This window comes from Zonotrichia leucophrys, chromosome 9 (assembly GCF_028769735.1).
Source record: "Zonotrichia leucophrys gambelii isolate GWCS_2022_RI chromosome 9, RI_Zleu_2.0, whole genome shotgun sequence".
Lineage (NCBI taxonomy): Eukaryota > Metazoa > Chordata > Aves > Passeriformes > Passerellidae > Zonotrichia > Zonotrichia leucophrys.
In genome coordinates, this window is record NC_088179.1 from 10,056,032 (window position 1) to 10,078,059 (window position 22,028).

The 22,028-nt window shown below is 40.0% G+C and overlaps 1 protein-coding gene and 1 long non-coding RNA gene across 11 annotated transcripts in view; one reads left to right on the plus strand and one right to left on the minus strand.

Annotated features, from left to right (window-relative positions):
* LOC135451437 (uncharacterized) overlaps nucleotides 1-22,028 on the plus strand; it is a 65,985-nt gene that overhangs the window by 27,483 nt on the left and 16,474 nt on the right. For 2 of the 3 annotated variants that reach the window (XR_010441325.1, XR_010441326.1), the window contains exon 2: nucleotides 21,536-21,681. The exons of the other annotated variant lie outside the window; for it this stretch is intronic. This is a non-coding gene — a long non-coding RNA (uncharacterized LOC135451437). The remainder of the gene's footprint in view (nucleotides 1-21,535; nucleotides 21,682-22,028) is intronic. 3 annotated transcript variants of the gene reach the window in all.
* SPHKAP (SPHK1 interactor, AKAP domain containing) overlaps nucleotides 1-22,028 on the minus strand; it is a 63,461-nt gene that overhangs the window by 23,963 nt on the left and 17,470 nt on the right. For all 8 annotated transcript variants that reach the window (XM_064720603.1, XM_064720604.1, XM_064720602.1 and 5 more), the window contains 2 exons: nucleotides 21,495-21,597; nucleotides 15,917-16,027 (listed from right to left, as the gene is read on the minus strand). In XM_064720603.1, coding sequence (XP_064576673.1) covers nucleotides 15,917-16,027; nucleotides 21,495-21,597 — 214 coding nt within the window. The remainder of the gene's footprint in view (nucleotides 1-15,916; nucleotides 16,028-21,494; nucleotides 21,598-22,028) is intronic.

Below are 22,028 nucleotides of genomic sequence, written 5' to 3' on the forward strand. Positions count from 1 at the left end.
TTGAGTTGGTGCAGAAATTATGTAAACACCTCACTTCTTAAAAGAACTATATATTAAGCAATTATTTTTTATAAAATATTTAAGGATGTAATGTAAACACAGTATATTTTCCTCACTGCCAAATGGCTCCAGGATATAGTTAACCTGGTAAGCAAAGCGAGCCAAGTCCTGTGTTCTGTGCTGTGAAGGACAGTGGTCAACACTTGCTTGAAGGGCTGCAGGAGGTGGGCTTTCTTCCCCCCATAAAATCAAAGAAATCTATATTATACCACCCTCCCAAAAAATTCAATATCTATTTTAAAAGAAAGGAAGTTAAACTGAGGAGAAAAGACTTGAAAATGAGAACTCTCTACAGATGGCTTGTGCAACCTGAATTTTACCTTGTATGCCCACATTTATGCAATGCAGTGTTGCTGCCTGACTCAGTGAACAGCAAGCCTGCAAAAAGGGGGAAAATTATGTAGAATAAGAGCACTGTGTATCTGCCATTTTCTAACATTTGAGCCTATGACTCTGTAACCTAAAGGACATTCCTAAGCAGAGTTTCTTAGTTTCTAATCCAGTAGCTGGATTAGGACAACACAGTTTAATAGACTATCAAAGTGGTAGCAGGAGTGTATGCAGGTGACACAAAGTGCTTCATCCCTTCTCCACCACTGCCCCATCCACCTGATCCCCAGCTTTGGCCTCGGTGTCCCCAGCAGGCTGGGTTTGGTGCCACACACCTCAGCACAGGCTAAATGTCTGTGCAGATGGTTGGATTTGCACCAGAACTGCGTAGAACTCTCCATGTTCTGTGCTCTCCTGGTTGGTATTTCAGGGTGTAAATGATGTCTTTAAAATGAGTTTATAGAGTTTTAATCTCCCAGGTCTGTGCTGTTCTGCCTTTCCCATCCCCTTCCTGACACATCACTGAGTCAACTCATGCCAGGTGCCAATTCAGACACCCCACCAGACACTTAGAGAGAACAACTGGTTTGGGATTGCTCTGCTATCTGCCCATAAAACTCATGTCTAATTTCCTACAAACAGAAGTGAAAAAGGTAATTAGCCCCAGGAGAGGTCTTAGGAGAAAGTGGTTCTGAGCAGGCAGTTCCTGGGTGCAAAGTTAAAGCAGTGTAAATGCCCAAACCTGAGGATGTGCAGGACGAACTGTGGGGTATGAGAAGGTGAGCATCTTCTGAGCCCAGGGCTGAAGGCAGTTTTATGTTAAAAGCCAGTTCAAGTGCTGGTGGGAATGCAGCCCTCGTGGCAGAGAGCTGCAGCAGCAAGTGCAGCTCCAGAGCAGGGAAGGCAGGATCAGACCGTGCTGCCCCTCCCAGTCTGAGCTCCCCCCATGGTTTTGCTCCCTTTAAATGTCCCCATCTGCTGCTGAGCAGAGTGCAGTGGCAGGAGCAGAGGCAGCTGTATGTCAGGACAGCCAGCTGGGTCCTCTCTGTCCTGGTTTGGGTGACCAGGTGTGCAGCTCCCCAATGTCACTTTTAAATTACCCTGCTGTGCTCCTTGCATCTTGCCTCGCTGCTTGGGAGTGATATGCACCCCACACCAGTGCAGTGATTTCTCATCATTATTTAGCATTATCCTTTGAAATACTAAAGGCTTGGCATTTTACTTCCATGTGGTTTCCCCTCCACATTCTGGGCAGGGATTGTTTATTCTCAGAGTGTGTGCTGTCCCTTATACACTACTATTCTAAACACTTCATTCCTTTTTAAATGTAGGACTGTGAAGGTGCAGTTTGTGAAGAGGGTGATTGAATTTTACATCAACTGTGATTGCTGTGACAGTTGTTTTAAGGATTTAATGGAATCCTTGACCACAATAATTTTTGCTCTTAGCAATAACTCTGTGATAGGATGGCAGATTTGAAATTCTGAACCTATTCTCATCCTAATTTCATGTCTGTAAAGTAGAAAAAAATACAGTTGCTCTAAACTTCTATTAGACTTAAGTCTGAGTCTCCTGGCTTTAGAAAGATTAGATCACTGTAATTTCCTCACAGCACAATATCAGAATAGAGCTGCTCCAAGGCATTGCTCACTGGAATGGTGACTATTTCAGAGAACCTACAGCAGCATGATGGGCTCCCTCAGGAGCTGAAGTCAGTGAAAGCCCGAGGAAAAAATATTGTTTTACTCTGTACTTGTGAGCCAAAGTAAACTGTAACCCACAGAAAATATCAAAGGAGTGGCAACATGCCAGACTTGGTCCAGAAACCTGCTGTGAGCTTTGTCTCTTTGAAAATGACCAGAATCACTCATATATTTCTGACTTATAGTAGGATAGCACAAAATGCCTTTTCCAGCAGATTGTACCCATACAGTCAGTTAGTGTCACAGGAGCATTTGTTTTGATGCTGATCTGCAAAGCTCCCAAATAGAACTTTGCATTTATTTTCACTTGTCTTATTTATGCTAATGTGATGGCTAAATAAAACCTCCTGGACTTCTTGTGATATATAGATATAAATGTGTGTGTAGATATTTATGTGTACTGTCTGTAAGGTCCCTTAATCACTGACCTCTCTGTTCTTTAAAATTGCAATTTCTTAAATCTTTTGATCCCAATAGAGTTTCAAGTACCATTTTTTAGAAAGATAAAAAAACAAAGAGCTGTGAAATGATGGTTTCTAAAGAAATATTCTAAAATGTCACAAAAGATCATCCATTGGCTAACAAGGAAACAGAAAAATAGTTTTGAAGACACTATTAATTTTTAACCATCTAGGTGTCGTAGGACTTGTGTGAAAGGAGGCTGATTACAGACTCTTTTTGGAAGCTTGTGGCTTTGGTCACATCACCACAATTATTTACTAAAAGAAAACTTTCATAACTGATACCTGAGGTCTCTGGCTCCAGCTCTCAGTATAAATGCTACAATATAGTTCTGATTCATGTGCTGAAAAGCTGCTGTCAGGTTTTCCCTCTGACTCAGGCTTTGGAGACCAGAAGTCTCCCTGCATTGCATCTCCAGACATCCCAAATGTCTGAAGATTCATTGCCCAAATGAATGTGGGCAAAGATTCATTTGCTCAGTGAATCTTGGGCAAATTCACTGCATATGATGGGAATGTTGCTATCAACCACTCTGTGACTGCCCCAATGAATATGCACATGTTGATGTAAAACTTCCTTCACAGAAATGACTTTGCACCCATTAAGGCCAGGAGCAATAGCCAGCCTGATATTTCTACCCTTTTTTCTCTCTCATTACCTTTACAAAGTTAGTTGTTTTTCTGTCACCACTTTAATTTATAGAGTGGCATCAAAAGGAGTATTTACTGCAGAATGAATAGAAAGTATTATTGCTTGAGCAAGATTGAAGAGGCAATGTACATTTCTGTAAAACCTTATATGCCTGCATTAATCTTCTTCATTTTTTGATAGATCTTATTATGCTTATTTATTTTCTGTCTTTCTGTACCCATTTAAATGTTAAATAGAATCTCAGAGGACTAGATAGTATAACTGTGACAGTTAACAGATCTGATTTGAAGGCCAGTCCAAATAAAAAAAATGATAAATACAAACCAATAAACCACAATTGATACCATCATTTAGCTTTGCTCAAGTTAATCTTGACTTTTTCCATTTCCTGTATTTGAAAACTGTTGGTATGGAAAAATTATGGTTCCATCAGACTGTTGCAAGAGGTGGTATTTAAAGGAGAATTTTGTCATGAGCAAAATAATAACCTGAAATCAGTTTGGGGTTGCTCAGGAGCCAGTCCTGCACCTTTATCCTTCTCCTGCCTCCTCTGAGCTCCTGCTCAGCAGGGTGGGCCTGACACAAATACAGCAATGCACCAGTGACCAGGCTGCTCCACAAGGAAAAAGACAAAAGTTCATAAAACAGCATTTTTGAATTTTAGACACTTCCAGGGAAAAGATTTCATAGAAACAGTTGAAACTTTAAATTGCCAAAATGCAGTGAAGTTTTAACTGTTGTGGTTAATTATAGGCCAGACTCTGCTAAATAACTCATCAGAAAGAGAGGTCAGGCCCAAAAGGTTTTGTTTAAAATGACTGAAACCATCACTGGCTAAGAACACTGTCCCAGATGCACTAAAGAGTGTAAAATATTTAATGGTTTCTAAAACCAAGCTATTTAACAATGAAACCAAGGTGAAAGACTGACTCCCTCGAGCCCCAAACTCTGATTGTCTTGGCAGTCTCTGCCCAGGCTGGTTTTGGTAAGCCAAGAAATACAACTGCCTGCAGTCTCCAAAGCCAAACAGATGAATTCTTTAATCCTATAAGCAACTGAAGCAAGGAAATTATGATGATGTTTGATTTTTAGAAAGGAGAACATTGATGGTTCCTTACTAAATGAATGCTCAGATTTCTGGGACAGTTGAGTATTTGCTTAATGTTTTCTTTAACACACCTAGATACTTTTATTTGCTACAGCGTTGCTCTAAACTACTATAGAAATCAATTATTTTTCTCAAAGACGTTTGTATGACACTTAGAAGCACAAAACGAGATTAAAGCGTTATAAGTACTTAAATCCATTCTGCTTATCTGTGCACAGCAATCCATTCTGTGGTGCTCTACAGGATTTTTCAGTCCTTGAGAAAGATGAGGAAGTCAATGTGGCTAAGCCTAATTAAAAAATGCAAATGGTTTTGCTAAACAAAGATGTCATGTGAAAATACTCCACAAAAGTGACTGTGAGATTGATTGGCCTCAAATTCCACCTGCCCTGGGTCTCTGGGGAGTCAGGATGAGCAGGTATTACCAAGGTGTGAGTGGAGCTATCAGCAGAAAGAGTCAATTGTGTATTATACAGCTGATACAGGCTGTCAGATGGGCAGCTAAAACACCCATGATTGGAACAGTCTATTTGGGTTTGAGTTTTTAAACTGAGCTAGTTCTTCTTTCCTGCCTCCACTACTCTAATCAAACTTATAATTAGAGTACATTATTAAAGTAACATTATAATACATAATATGGTCCCCCCCATCTTTTTAAGTAAAATGTTAGTATGCATCATAGTTCAGACCATGTATGCCATTTTTGCCCTGTTTTTCACACACTGGGGCAGGGCTGCTGTATTTATTTTGCAGTCTCCCAGGCTTAGGTGCCGTTTGTTCTGGACTACACTGGGGGAAGAAGGAATGGGGAGGTGGCATCTTTCAGGGCAGCAGAGAAAACCAGCAGCTCCGTGGTTGCCACACCTTATGAAACTCTTCCTGATAAATCTCTACTCAAAGCTTTCTGTGAAGGGATTGCAGGACTGTATCCAGTAGATGAGAAACTGTTGTCTCTAGATGAAAAACAGGCTCTGTCTTCTCTGATTAAAAAATTCTTTACTGAAAGCAGATAATTCTGTAAGTTCTCTGCTTTTCAGAGGATGGGCTGAGAAGGAAGGAAGCACACAGGTCTGATGATAGCTTTTGATTGAGCTCAGTCGTTTGTTAAATATGCACTATAACAAATTAGGACTGTAAAATCTAACTGCTCTGGATAATTTCCTCAGCTCTTCCTTTTCTTCACCGGGCCCATCCTGGCCTCACTCCTTCTTCTTGCTTCCTGCCTCATAAAATTACATTTTTAAACCAAGAGCTCATGTTCTCTCCCTTAAAAGGATTGTTTCACCCTTCCATTAAGAGAATTTACATTCAGCATACAAAATATCCACCTACAGCTGACCACTGTTACAAGCAACAGAAATTACAGCTTTGTGATGGATACAGTTTGGTGACAGTGATGGTTTCTGTCATTTTTAACCAAACCTTTTGGGACTGACCCCTGTTTCTGCCGCAGTAGGTGTGCACATCATCTGTCTGCTCATGCATGCTCTACAGATTGCAGGGCAGCTCTGCCCCAGCTGTTGGACAGGTTATAAATAGGTAGAGCTCTCAGGCAGCAAGATTACTTGAAAAAGAAGGAATGGTACAGGTTCTTGCGCTTATGAATCAGTCTGGAAAACAGCTGGCTGTCAGACTGCTGAGATTGGAAAAGTCTGCTTATCTGTGTATTAGCATCTTAAGGTTAACTTTTCAGCATGTTGACATGCAAGCTCTGCCACTTTCCTCTCAGTAGACTTTATTAAAGTGCAGCTCTGTCTGGTTTCTCTGTGGTATAAGGAAGGTTTGAGTTCACACTCTTACAATTTCTCAGTTTCATCTGTATTCATGAAACCTGTAGGAACTCTGGCTCTGGAACCTCTGGCCTATTGTCAAATTAGACAGATAGCATCCAGTGAGTTCAAAAGTGACTATTTCCCTTGAGGCTGAAATTATTTCTGTTGGTAAACAGGCAACCAGAAACTCTAATCATGCATTTTTACAGAGGCTGTAATCCTAGGTGCTCTCTTGATTCTTTAAAAAAAACTTAATCAAACTAATTTAAATATAATTCAACTAGTTTGTAAAATTATTTTTATTCACACAAACCCAAAGCTGCTTTGGGAGAATGTTTTGCCTAATCACATGTATTTTTGGACAGATTTAAGTGATTCCCCAGTTGAGATCTGTTTTACTGAGTTTCAGAATCCAGTATGAAATAGTAAAGCTAAATAATTTCCTCTCACAGAGTTCTTCAAGCTTTAAAGGAACTAAAAACCAAAAACAGGTGCAGGGTAGATGTGTAGCTTTGGAAGGACTTTGCTTATTCAAATACACTGTTCAAGAAGCAAATGGGGAAATTCTTTAAACTCTCACAGTAAATAAAGTGATTTTAACTGGGAAAATTAATTTTGGTGGATTTGATACTAACTCTTCCCATATACCTAGAAAAATTACTTTAAAAATATGACTACCCACATTTTCATACTGTCAGTTTAAAAGAGCATGGAATATCTCAATTAAACATCTGCTGCAATCTGAAGGAGGTGTCCATAACATCTGAATGATTTAATCCATCCCCAGTCCCTGTGTGTCAGATAGAAGTACCTGTACTTCTGCACACTCACTCATTCTCACATGCCCTGCAATTCCAGAGCCAGATCATGGAGCTGCTGTAATCACAGATGTTTTTGTACTAAATTACATAGCAGCTGACAGAAATAAAGATCTGTCCATGAGTCAGTCAGATTATTAACTTTATCATTACCATTTTAAGCTTTGAAATAAATAAGAAAAAAGAAGCTGTTTGTCCTCTATACTTAGTTGCATACACAGATGGAGGAAAAAATACCTGAATAACACTTCTGAGGGGTTAGAGCAAATACAACAAGAATCTTCTAGCTTTCAATTTCTTGCACCTGAAATCGTAAAGCTGGGAATCAGAAAGGTATTCTGGTCTGAACTTCTTCCCTAGGCAAGCTTCTACCAGGAAAACATCTGCCTTCTTCATGGTCATCTTAAATCTGCAGGTCTAGACTCATCCTACAGAAAGAACTCCTGCAGTGATGGTTAAAGGCTGGGCTTCTGTAGTTCCCAATCTCTTTGCAGAAGACCAAAGTGATGAGAAATCTTGGCATCTGCTTGAGGATTGAATTGGATCTTTTTGGAAAAGGAGCTGGAAATCTCAGCCTGTGCTAGATTCCCGCAGTACTGTAAGGAGTGGTGTTTGTGGTCATTTCAGCGACACTGCAATGTGTGGTGATTTCTGTTTGTTCTTGAAAGAGCATCTTTCAGGGCACACGGACACACCCTTTGTCTATACAGGGTCCTGGCAGAAGCTCTTTGGAGATCACCTTTGGCAAACACTCAGCTGCAGTTAGGTGAACCCACAGTGCAAGCCAAGGTTCGTGCTAAGAGCACAAAGCTGTGCAGAAGAACATCCACCCTGGTATACTCTTCACGTTCTCACCCTGTGTTTATCTGTGTGATAAACAAGGGCTCTGCTGCCACAGCCAGAGCAGCCTGAGCTGCAGCAGAGCCCTCAGACGCCCTGCCTGGGGCACACAGCTCCTGCACCCACTCAAGCACACTCACACATTCCTCAGCTGTGTAAATACATCACCGTGCAGTCACACACAGGCGCTAATGACGAGCAAATGAGGATTAGCTGAAGCAGGGATGTGCACGTGACTTTCTTTTGCATATGGTTTCATAATGCCCAACGTGTCATCTTCATTCATCTTCCTTCTGGTTTTATAGGAGGCTTTAAAATGCCTTCATGCAGAGCAGTGAGGCGTGTGACACTGCCATTATAAAGCATGTAATGGAAAAGACACTTTCCTATAATTTCTGGGAAAGAGAGATCTCAACCATTAACAAACTACCAGCTGAAATGTGTGGGTTTCAGGTAATATTCTTCAGAATGTTCCTTCAGTGTTCCCCCACTTTTTTTAATCACTACTATTATTTTGCCTCCTATTACTCCACCTCAGAGTAGTTTTGGGAAGCAGGAAAGATTTTGTTTCATTTCTTGCTATTAAATTGGTGTGCTGTCTTGGGTAACTCCTAAAAAGCGTCTCCTTTTCCTGAGCATACAGACAAGTATCTACTGAAGAAGTGTATATAAAATTTATATAGTATACAGGGCTTTAAGGACTTATATAATTTTGTGAATATCTACGATATTATCAGAAATAAGGAAACTAAAAATTGCCAGTTGTTGCTTTTCTGTTGTGGGTATTTGTTTTTAGATTACAATTTCCTTTCCTCCACTGAACAAATTCTGGTGACTTGTTTTCACTGCCATTGGCTCTCATCACTTCTTTTTGGGGTCATTAGCAGTTATCACTAATATGCAGAATGCACAGTTATAGTAGATAGGAGACTGGGAATGGTATAAGAGATGTAGCTCTCTCCTCCATGCACAGTAAAATTTGACCTTTTATATTTAAATGGTTAAAGAGGATCTTGAGCTAGAATATGTCTTATATGAGGTGTTTGAAATAGCCTGATAGTGACTCAGAATTAAAAAAAAAAAATTTCTGGAAGACAGAGCTAATCATCCATTAGCATTTGGATGCAATGCTTGTCTCACATTAATTTCCATGCTTGCCAAAATGATTCTGGCAGAGGAACCAGCTGTGAAATGTAGAAATTAAAATATTAGTTTGGAAGTACTAGATATGCCCTGTAGCTACTTGCAAAAGGATTTGCATGAATGAAAATGTGAGGTAGCAGTGTCATACAGGTGGGAGAATTTCTGTCACCCCTTTTCTCCTTGTGCCCCCTGCTTTCTGTGCTGAGCACGTTGTCACATCTATGGGACATCCCTTGGGCCAGCTGGGGTCTGCTGTCCCAGCCTGCTGTGCACCCCAGTGAACTCACTGCTGGGGGCAGCACACAAGCCCTGCTCAGGAACAGCAAAAACATTTCTCTGTTCATTCCCTGCGTTCAGCAGAAATACAGAATATAGCTCCACACCAGCCACTGTGAAGAAAATTGCCTCCAGCCCAGCACACAGTTATAACCTCAGAGTATGAAGCAGCTCAGGCCCATCTTCTGTACTACAAATAACTCCAAAGGCTTCATGGCAGGTATCCCTCAGTGGGATACAGCAGTACCTTCCTTATCTCACCAAAGTCAGATCAGGCTGCCATCAAAAAATCCATTTGTGTCAGAGTAGGACCATGGCGCTCTCCTGGAAGTTTCTCTGGCCAAAATTACAACAGGATTCAAGGCAGGTTGGGGAAACATCAACTTGAAGCTCTGAGCCTTCCTTCTGTTGTATGGTCCTTTGCATGATTAGAGAGAGGCAATTTACATCTCTAGCTGGGAGTGGAGGAAGTCTTTCTCCCATTCTTGCCCTATATTTTCATTGGGATGGTGACAAAAGCCACATTACTCCCTTCAGTTTCCATGTAAAAACCTCTCCTGTGAGCTGCACAACTGCTATGTAACATGAATGAGGTTTCCAACCACTCTCCTTGCAGGCCCTAATAGAATGTTCCCAAAAGCAGGCAGCTCAGTGCATCTCCTGTGAGTCACTCAAATACACCTAAATAAGGTCCTGACATGACTCTCCCTTGTCTCCCCAGCCCAGCCACAATTCTCTTTCTGGTACATCTTGTATGTTGCCAGAAGGATGTGTTATACTGCTCTCCTTCTAGCATTTTTAGCAGTAATGAATTTGAAATTTAGTCCAAATTATTCTTCAGAAGGTGCTTATCTCAAATGACTTGGTGGATTTTTGGTTCTTGATATTTTAGAGCCTATCCCTACTTTAATGGCTGGACTGCATTAATGAATCTTCCTGAGTTATCTCTTCATAAGCCACTGCTTCAAAAACAGCTGTGAATGTTTTCTTCCCATTAAAGCTTATTCCTTTGGGTTTGATGTAATTAATTGCCACTTAAGACTTAGAGAAAATATTCCAATAAATATTTATGCCACATGCACCATCTCCTCTCTCCAGTGCCCTGTATACTTAATGTTTAACAAATTTCTGCAAACCTCAGCCTGCAATTTATGTTAGAGAGAGACTGTGGTTGTAACAGCAGCACAATCACAGATGTCCACTCTGGAGGTAGCACAAGAATCTCATTTCTTGATAAAGCAGGTCGTGGAGAATATGCCAGAGTGGAATGCTGGAGAGGATTCAGCTCCAATACCACGCCTGATCCTCCCAGCGCTTATTTACAGCTTTGTCAGAGTAGGGTTAAGCATCTGCTTAAGGACAGACAGAAAATCACTGCAGTGTGAGAGTGTCACAGAGGGACAGGAAAGAAGATGGCATATCTAGACAGACGATTAAAGAATGTCCCAAGTCTAAAGTTACAGGAAAGAGAAGAAAATCTATTGTCAACCTTTCACACTCTGAAATTCATGAGGCTGTGAATTTGACTGCTGTATGGTACATGTGTGATACTGAAAATGTGGAAATGTGACCCTTTAAGAGCATATTTGAATTCTGTCTTAACATTAGCTCATATGTGAAGATATATTTTTCAGAGCCAAGTATGTACAAGAGCAGAAAGTGAAACATATTTTACAGATTATGCAAGTAATCTTTTCAGTGGTCTTTGAAGCGAGTGCTCAGTCTGCCTGCACTGTGCTCCATAAGGCAGAGAGCAATTGGTGAAGAGGAGGGGTTTCGTTTCCCTGTGCAAGCCAGGGGGGGCTCTCTGGAAGGTTCAGTTCCTACCACAGCAGCATCAACACCCACACATGCCTGAGACAGGACTGCAACTCAATGCCAGGATTTAGCCTGCTGCTGTTGGTTCCTGCACCTTGGCAGGATGTAATTAAGGTATCGTCAAGCTGAAAAGGAAGATGAGACTTAAACCTAAAAATATCCCCAGTAATTATGGTTTAGATCTGGAAAGCAATGGATGGATTTTGATTTCTGAAAGAGACAGTGCTGTTCCTGAAGACGGTTGAGTAATTATGGAGTGAAAGGTAAAATAAACAGCCTTGTAATTCCCTGTCTGTGACATAGTGCTGAGGTGTGCAAGCAATCTCATGAGGGAGGAAAAAGGTCTTAGTACATAGGTCTGGTGGTTTTAGGGCTTTGCTATGTTTGCTAGCAAATGTAAAACTTCATTCAAACACAGTGAAACAAAGCACCTGTTTCAGCTGTGCATGGTCACTATTCAGGAACATACATGGCTTTGTTTTAAAACAAGCCAACAAACAAAAAACTCCTCCTTTGGGACTCAAGATTAAACTTCTATATTTGCCTGTGTAAAAAGCCTTGCTGACTACTACTAGCCTGGGGAATAATCCCTTTTTCTGAGCTCCTGTAAGACTACACCATCACTCTTCAGTGAGGGCATGCTCTCATTCTTTGGACACTTTGAAGAACATATTGGATAAATGGGCCCTGACCAAGGGATAGAAAATGTCCCTGACACAGTCTGCACTATTGTTAGAAAGTTACCTGGAAATAATCTAGTAACAAAGACTGATGCAAAAAAAAAAAAATAAAAAATCTGTGTATTTCTACCTAAACATCCAAAGATATGTAGTGCCGTATCTTTAAAAAGACTTGGGTGAGGAAAAGAATGAAACCACTCGTAATATACTTTATTTCAAGTGAAAACTGCTGTCCTTTATTTCATCAAAATACACCTTGCCAAAGATTTTTCCTTCCTGCATATGTTATCATTCAGTTTGGATTAATTTGTGGTAGCTGTTTCCTGGATGTTTTTGTTCCATTCCTTGAGTGAGCAATGGCATTTATCTGACAATATGGTAAGATGATTCAAGGAAGACTTGGCTAGAAAAACTAATTTCTTAATTTCATAGTTACTTTTCTCTCTGAATTGATTTACTGCACATTTGTACAAGTGCCAGGGCAGTAAATGAGATGAAGCAGGAGCTGGAGGAGGAGGTGAGACCACAGAAGCCCTGATTTGACCAGCTCAAATTAGTGCATGAGGGCATCCTTAACCTCCTCCTGAAGTTGTTTGAAAGCTTGATGGCCAAACTGCAATGAAAGTGAAAATGCTGAAATACCTGGTTAGGAGAGCAAAGCCATGTGTTTGCAAGGCAAGCAGCCAGTTCTGAAAATCCAGCCACTCTGATAGCAAAAGGACATTCTGCACTATGTCAGTCAACAAAACACCACAGGCCATGTGGTCCATCATCACATCACCTGCTAGCTTTGGTAACAATCTGGTTTCTCTCTCACTTGTCACTCACTAAGGTAAGCATTGCTTCCCCTCTTTGCAAAGCTCAAGTTTGTCTCCTAGGCTGGGTACATTCTCCTGCACTAAACTAACCAATTTAACTAACCCTAAACTGGAACTCTTCCTCCTTCTGTGCTGCAGATGGATTAGGGTTTTTCCATGTGGCATTAGCCCACTCAGTGGCTGTGCTGCCTCCACTGTCCCACTCCCCCAGTCATGCTGCCCTCCACTCTCCTTTGTGCTTCCACCATCACCATCAGACACTTCCCAGAAAGTGCCCATGGCACAGGGGCACAGGAGAGCAGCCAACAATTAGACAGGAGGGTGTTTAACCATGGCTGAATCTGACTGAAATTTGGGCTGCTGTCCTTGTCCTTTCCCCCTGCCTGCATTACTTACATCCCTGTGTGGAGCATTCTGGAGTGAGCATTTTTGTAGTTACAGAGTAGGAGCACTTGCAAATGGAAAAGCTGCTGGACTATTTCAAGAATGTTTCAAAACCTTTAACACTTTATTGAAACTGTTCTCTCATCCATCTGCCAGCAAATCCAGTTTTTTCCTGAGCTTTAAGGAGATATAAAACAATTTAAAATGAGCCCTTGTCACATCCTGACTCTTTAAAAAGTGTTATCTTGTTATGCTAAAGTAAGAAATGAGCACTGTTTCTAAGTGCTTTGTTTTAATTGAAAGGCAGATATTTTCCACCTTCCATATTGCCATTTGGGGGTGTAGCTTCTGCTTCTCCAAGATATTTGCCAGGAAGTTTGCAGGATTTCTGCCAGTCTGGAAATCCACTGCCCCTCTCACAAAGGCACACTGCTTGGGAAGGAGAGGTTCTAGCTGCCTGCATCAGTGGTTCTCCAGGACAGCTCTCTGTTAGGCTGTGTGCAGTGGGAATGTCTTTCCCCTTGTCTGTGTTGGGACAGGATGGGCATGCAAAGAGCAGTGGGGTGTGATGATTTTGTGGGGAGATCATTGGAGCCTGGGTCTGTTTTGAGAGAATTTTTTTTTTTTCAGTGTAAATATAATTTCTAATGGCTTTTTGCTGGCCTGGAGCATGAAATGTCAGAGAATATCTTGAAAATTCACTTATAAGCATCTTGAACCAAATGAGCGTCAAATATCTTGTAGGACCATTTTTTTTTTTTCTTAATTTAGTTTTGTATCCTGCTCTTTTCCTAAATAATAGTTTAATGACTACGTTCATGAAGAATTCCTAAAAGAAAATTAAGATACATCTTTAGCAGTGTGGCAATACCACCTTAAATATGGAGACACTGTAAAAGAATTGCAAAGAAAAGTGTTAAATCTTACCAACTGCTAAGATAAAGTCATCATTGACATTTCTGTGTGCAAGATGAAGAGACTGTGCTTTGGGATGGTCCAATGCTAGAAGAGAACTATAAGTCATCTAATTAAGCAAGAATTTAGATTTCTTAACTTGTACTAACATAAGCCAACCACAAATATTCAGCACTGGTAATTTATCTAGATATTTGGAGAGAAATTAGGGACAAAGCATCTATTAGTTTTCTCTTTTCCAATAAGGTCTTCATCAAAGCATGTCCAAAGCAGGAAACATTTGTTAGCGATCCAGAGAAAGAAAGCTGGCAATACTGGAGTAAGAAAAAGTATCTATTTTTATGTGAAACTACTTTTATGAGGTCACTCCGCAAGGGTAAGAAGAATGTCACATTACAGAAATTTTAATTGCATTTATACATCACCATGTGGATCTTTTGCATTTTTATTCTATTAGGCGGAACTACTTTCAAAATACTACCTGATTATATTAACAGGAAAATATGTATCCTAATCTCAGTGGTAAACTGCTGCTAAACAGTACCACTGTTAACTGAAGTAAGTTTAATGAAATGTTTACCAATTAGACGAATATTCTCCAAAGAGGAAAAAACCACTTATAATATTAGTGTAGAGGAAAAAGCTCCTTAAGGTATTTTAACCTTTTAAAGCAGACAGCATGGCAAAATCAGAAAAGGTTGCCTGAAATAAGGACACTAGCATGGCATAATCTTTCTATAACAACTTATCTTTGCTTGGTATGCCCAACCTATCAGAGATAAATATAATTTCCTCTAAGATTCTACAGAAAAATAAGCAAAAAGTCAAAAGCTCAACAGGTAAAAAAGCAAGTCAGAATTAATTCTTATATTATTATTTGAGGTAGTAATTTCCTCTGAGAAAATAAGCCTAATTTTTAGGATATTAAGTACTAAATAGTAAAATTAAGTGACTATAGTCAGTATGTTTTACATTGAAAGTAATCCCTTCCTGTATGAAAACACAAGGATACCACTGGTTATCTGCCTGAGGAACCTGCTCTGGTTGAGGATGTGTTCAGGTTCTCACATTGTAGGGCTGCTCACTTGCACACTGGGACTAGGTGCTGTATTTTGCTCACTCTGTCTTGTGGAAACTGATAGAGCAGCGCTGGGTATGACTGAGTTAAGCCAAATAACCTCTGGCCATATTCCTAAATCCCAGGGCTGCAGTGACACTGCTGTGTCCCCCCTGCTGCCCCCAGGCTCTCTGTGTCACCCTGGGCAGGACACGAAGGCTCCATGGATGGAGATTGACTTTCCTGGCAGCTGCAGTCTGGGCTCATCAGCTGGAGCTGAAATCCCTGTCCTTGAGGGAATCCCAGCAGGCTCCAGGAGAGCCCTGAGCTCGTCTTTAGGTTGTGTGAAGCACAAGCGGTACTGGAAACCTTTTACCTGAGATAAAGCTGATCTTTCCTAAAGCCCTGCTTTGCTCACTGAGACCAGGGAATAGCATTCCAATAGGATTCTGGGGAAATATCTGCTCTTCTGACTCCCCCATCAAGTGAAAAACCATTAAAAACATAGCCATGTATTTCCATCCAGTTTCATGTAGATAGTTTATAAAGCAACATAATTCCTATTTCGTCATGCACATTGTTAAACAAAAACTGATCTTTATCGCATTATAACCCACAATAATGAGATTGAAATTTAATTTCAAGTGCAAAATAAATCTGTATGAGTTCTTCAGCAGCTTCTTTTCATCTAACATGGAAAGAGCTTTTTCTCTTTAATTGTGTCTCTCTGCCTTCAGGAACATTGAGCAGCCTTTTAAACATCTGCTCTTTCCAACCTGCCACTTAACAAGTTATGGTTCGGAATAATTTTCTCTTTGGCTTATTTTTCTCTCTTGTGAGTTGCAGATTATGAACATAAAAAAACACAGAGAGCCACCAAAGTCTGAAAGCCAAATATGGGGAAACCTCTGCAGCAGCCTTTATTAATGTGCTCCATATAGAAATCTGCATTTTTAGTTTGTATATTTGCTTTCAAAAGAAAGCTGGAAATTACAGACTTTTTTTGGTTTAACATGCACTGTTGTCAGCTCCACAGCCTATCCAAAGAGCTCTCAGGGAGGAGATGGCAGTGAGTACTTACTGAGGCACAGCTGCTTTCCGACTTGTCTTCTAGAAAGCCAATTTGGCATGGTGTCCTCTGATTCTGCAGCCAGTAGTCTGTTGATTCTAGTAGACTGTTACTGCAGAGAATCTGTTAAAACAGTTAAAAATAGTTAAAATAATAACCCTATTGTGCTTTGGGGGCTGGAACCCTATCGTTGTAACTAAATGGAAATTTTGTTGACAAAACTGGGGGAAGTGGATTGGGGGGGGGGGGAAGACGGACAAGACAGACCTGTTTGGTTTGGACCCGTCCAGTTACTGCACCTTTAGTCAAAAATCACTTACATATCCCCTGAAGTGTGAACCTATTTTCTTCCAGAACTGAGAGTCCTTGGAGACAGACACTTGAAGGAATTGCCCAAACCCAGTATTTTTATTGAAAAATATTGCTATTAGTTTTGTTCTGCATAAAAGTGATAAACAGACATATTAGGAAAACTAATTATTCAATTACACCAGAGTACACCAACTTGCAGCCTTTGTGACTGACTGTATCTCTCTCCACAGTAGATCAGTACTACTCATTCTGCCAGCAGCCTCATTTCTGGCACTTCTAGGCTCCAAACTCCTTCTTAAACAAGTTTTTCTGCTTTCTGAGGAGCTGAAGCATTTTGGACCTTCTGTAATGAGTCCTGAGGTCAGTCAGCACCCTTAGACCAAAACTTTGTGTTGAACCTCTGTGTTGACTCATCCCTACAGCTTGTGCCACAGCTCCACTCAAACAAAACCAAAATGGGGCTACAGAGATCTGTAGACTTTAAAGAGGCAAAGCCAGTTTGCAAATCTGATGCTTAGATTAAACTGAATTCTTTACTTTCTGCCTCTGTACTAATATTCTACCATGAAAAAGAGGGACCATTAGTATCTTTAAAAAGCTAGGGAACAGCAGGAAAAATATTGGTGCATCATTGGTGCTACTTACAGAGCATTTCCTATGGCTTATCATCTTCACTAGGCAGCAATGTTAAGAGGTGTATTTATGAAATAGATGTATATTTTATTTTTACTTCTTGCAATTCTTGTACTACCTGGAAATAGCCTGTACTCTAATTTTTGGACTTTTAATAATTATATTTAAAAATAGAAATTTGTTGCTATATCTAGGGAAAGAAAAATCTATCTACGGTACTTTCCTTTACCTGACTGCATGTTTTGTATTGACACACATTTGTCCTACTTGAAGAACACTTGATCTCTAAGCCTAGATCGCTTCCTTAGGAAAAGAAATGAGAATAACTTGTGAGTCCTTCTCATTTCTCAGGAAGATGAATGACTGTGGAAAGCTCATCTGGCCAGGTGACACAGTTTCTAATCCTTGGGGGCATCCAGGAGTAAGCTTATTACCACCCACAGATTAACTCCCACTCTAATTTTTATCTTTCTGGTAGAAAGTCAGTTGCACAGTTAATATTTCACTCCCTGTATTATACTTTTATTGATTTCTGAATAAAATTCAGCAGGAGAGGGATGAGGAGGTAATGGGGAACACCACAGGCCCTGAGCTTGGCCTGCTTCATTCCCCTTTTTTGGTGCCCTCCAAGGAGACTTCCCACCTTTGTGGTTGTTTCTCAGTACACCAGCCCTGCTATGGGTTTTCTTCCAAAGATCTTTAAAATACAAATTTAAGGTTCAAAAAATATTCATGAGAAGTAAAGTACCCAAAGACTTTCTTCTGAGAGTGCCAAAGGCCTATGAATGCTTCACGAGCCTCTTCTTGGGGGCTGCTAGCTAGTCGTGTTTACCAGTGCAACAACTCTGCACTCAGTAAATTTTATAACCTCCCATCTCAGGGCAAAAAGATTCCTGCCATCATAACTCCAAGACTAGACAGGGAAAATAATACTCTCCATATCCCAAGGAAACAATTTCCTGTCGGTGTAATCAACTGTTGTGTGGGTTTCGGTTTTTTTGGATTTTTTTTTGAGCAAATCTTGAAGCATTATGAACTGGTTGGTAAAATCTAGAATTGAGCATTGTTTTCCTCTTTCTGAAAAATTACCATTCTCTGAGGCTTTGTGAAGACAACAGAATTGAACATACAAAACCACACATAAACATATATTTATATATGATTTCAGATTTAATTAGACTCTAGACATTCTCATCCTCAAGGGCTGAAGTTCTAATAACCTGTTAAAACATAATTTTGCATACACAGGAAACTTTAGGCTCAAACAGCTTTTGCTGCAACAAGCAATCTTGTTTAATTCCCTTAAAGATCACAGTGAATTTTTCTTCAACCTTAATCACTTTAGATCTTTCTGTCCCAAAACTCAGTTTCTGAGAAACTGTGATAGGCAGAAATTTATCATGTCAAAACAAGCTGCAGATATCCTTGGTGCTGCTCATCTTTGTCTCAGAAGGACTTTGTCTCATTTCACAACAGCTCAATCATAGCAGATGTATATTGTACATGACAAACCCATGAAATGAGCTGGGCAGTCCACACTTCACCTACTTTGTCTCCTGTGGGATGTTAAATGACCCTTGGTAGCTTTAATTTTCTTTCAGAGATTTTTTTATCAGGAAGCAAATACTGATAAAGACAAATGTTTTGGTCTGGTCAGGTCAGGTCATGGTTGCCAAGCTTGAGTCACTCCAGGCTGGTTTATGAGTTCCAAAGCTTTACATTGCATTTAATTTTTGTGTGCAGCTTTTCATAACAGACTGTGAAGTCAAGGGTAGAAATTACTACATGGAAGTTTGGGACAGCATGTGATTTCTAAGTAACCCCAAGCAGATAAGTTGGCAGAGGTCAGCTGGTCAGATCTAAGGAACAGAGGTTGGCTCAAAGTAATTTGGAAAGGGTCCAGAAACTGCTCCAAAAAGACAGTGCTGTGGGGATGGGGGAATGCAGGAACGTGTGCCAGAGGTGTCCTTGCACATGGTCTGGTTTTACACAGGTCTCAGTGGAGATGCAGATGACATTTGAGCCAGTGGTAGCAGGAGCGAAGGGTAAACCTTGGATCAGTTTAAACTCCATCTTATGAAACACAAACTCTTGCATTAGGATCATATAGACATGATCTGGCTCAGAGCTTTCCCCTTGGTACTTCCGTGGAGGAAGGATAATTTGGGCTAGTTAATTAATCAAAAGCAATGTCAGAACAGGGACTCTTTGTATATCTACCAGCATATTACCACTGCCTTTCTTGCATTTAAGCATTTTTTTCAAAATATACTGAGGTGATCTGTACCAAAGGACAAGAAAACGAACCCTCTTCTCCTTCAGCCGTCAGTCTGCAGTCCTGCTCTTTATTGCAAACACTATCACTTGCCAAAATTTCATCCTCCAGTCTTGTACTTATCTTCATTCTTATTTAATTAAGACAAGTGCAGGGCCAATCCCACTGACACATTGTTAGAATTTTTCCTATCAGTTGAAAACTGAAAGCAGAATTTGATTCATTGACCATCCTCATGTGACAGCTGCACACACTATACTGCTGTATATCTGGTTTGGAGCAGGATCATCACACTCAGAAAATAATTCAGGATGAATGTGCATCATGCACTAAATGTGAAATCAGCAGTAATTCATGGTTCTAAAAAAAAGTTTTCCACTCTCATCTAGAGACTCAGCCGTCAGCATTACTCAGTGTGTTGTGAATCAATGAACTAAATCAGCCTCTAGCAGAGTGTGGATTAGAAAAGTCACTCTTTCCCAGAGGAAAATACTGCATATGAGTTTAGTGTAACAGCTTCCTGCTCCCTGATTTAGATCAGAAGACATTAAAATACAGTAAATATCTAAAACCGAGACAGCATTAAAAAGGCTCTGCTTCACAAATGAAACATCTGCATCTTCGTGACTGAACATCTTAATTGCTTTGGTTAATTACTACTCATCAAAAAAGATAGGAAAGTGGGATATACAGAATAAAATGAGATATCAAGGGGCACATCTCCTGCATTCATTTAGGTTGGTCTGTGTAGTAACAGGCTACATCTCATATGGCTCCTGACAGGAGCCAGTCATGCCAAATATAACTACTCAAACCTGCAAGTCAACTGTTTAAACTGTTCCCTTGCAGCAGGAGCCCACAGCATTTCACTCCACCACCAATTACACATCTAACTGCAAAACCACCTAACACAGGCTGAAAGAGAATTCTTCATCCTTTTACACACACACACACACACACACACACACAAAAAGTAAACTTTCTCTGACAATAGTGTAAAGAAGCCAAAAACATCCTGCTGTTTGTCAGAAGTATGGTCAGAAGTTAATAACTCTTCTTTTAGTGTGCTGACAGTCATAAAATTGACTTGTTTTACAATGAACAGCTCATGTGATACAGGCTACCCTTTAAAAGAATGTGATAGTTGTGAATGTGACCAAGCAGGAGCCCTTTTTGTAAAGGCAGTGGTGGCACTTAGTGTTGTGCCACTCTCCTTCACTCTTATATAAACTGAACAACTCTGAGATTAAATGAAAATTTAAGATGTTTTCCCACACAGTAGATTTTCTGTCTATATGAGTCAGCAGTATTTTTAAAAACTGTTACAGTCAGCAGTATTTTTAAAAACTGTTATTTTGCAAATAACCCTTTGATCAAATGAAAGAAATATTGACATTTTATCTTTTAGCCATGTTGGGGTGAGCAAGAAAAGTACAGTCCCAGCATACACATCTGCCTTATCAAGTTCTCTTTTTATATCAATGATATTATATCTAACAAATTTTCTGTGCAAAGTTTTCAGTATAAGGAAAAATCTTTAGCATCTACATGTTTTATCCTTCACTCTTCTTACAGAAAACAAACAAAAAACTCCAAACCCAAAATGAAAGCATTATTAAAAGACAGAATTATGAGAAGACTGAATGAACTGTGAAAGTTTAAAATGAATGCTATCTTTTCAGCTCTAGAATTATGCCTGTGGGAGACAGTAGAGCTCTGAGGTTTATTGCAGAGTGAGAGGTGAAAGCCTGTCCTCAATAGTCTCTGGTAGTGCACCCTTCCCTCAGACTGTGCTGCCATTACAGGCTTCTAGGAAGGAGGAATAAAAGGTCTTCACCTTTTATTATCAGTTGTACTGAAATTAGCTACATGCATAAAATGACATTTGACCCCTCCTAATGACATACATACACACACAGGTGTCACTCCCCCCTCCACCCCACCAATGCTCTAAATTAAATTAATAATAACAACATATAAACCTGGTTTTAGGAAACAATAATAGCATTCTATACCAGCTCTTGCTGTAGAAACCATTCCAATCAAAGTTTTTTCATGAAGGACCCTCCATTGCATTGACCTGAGGAAGGAAAGCTCTGTCTGGGTCCCAGAAACTTGTCATTTACTGAGAAGCAGTCCTAAAGGTTTTCATGCTATGCATGACTTTTATTTCATATAATGAAATGTCAGATAATGAGGTAAATTAGAAAATTTCAATGGGAGTTTACCTCCCATATATGTATACTGTATTTTGGGACCAGACCTTTTCTAAGTATCACTTAAATTTTGTATTCCTCACTACAGCTGAAAGCTAAAAAGCAAAGCTGTATATATACTGGACTTTGAATATAATATAAACTTAAAAGTTACCTTCTTACATGCTGTGACAGAGCTTCCCAAACTGCTTGCAGAACTGTCTGTGCTGCTGCCTTGGCGCTCTGGGACTTCATGCATCAGTGGAGATTCCAAGTTGCTGAAGAACAAAAAAGAAACAAGCCCCCAAAAACCTTTCCAGTGACTCAGCCACATAAATAACTCAAGTAATACCAAAACGCAGGTCAGTAAAGAGATGTAACTTAGAATAATAGATGCTATCTGTATTCTGCTAGCTGATGTTACTTACTAGTCTATTTATTGCTAATTTTCCCGTTTAGGAAGACTATCTTGAGCTTTTGGATATAAAATAGCAAACTGATGTCTTTTGAACACTAGAGGAAAGCATAACTGCCTACAACCAGACCTGTCTGTCTTGAATGCCACTGTAAAAAGTGGCACTAGCTTGTTTTCATAAGCAGGCAGCTTGGAGCAGCAAATGAAATGCTTGGTAAACAACAGGAATATTTGCTGCATTTTTACCTGCCAGGAAGGAAGAAAAGGGGTAGTGATTGCAAAGTAAAAAACACA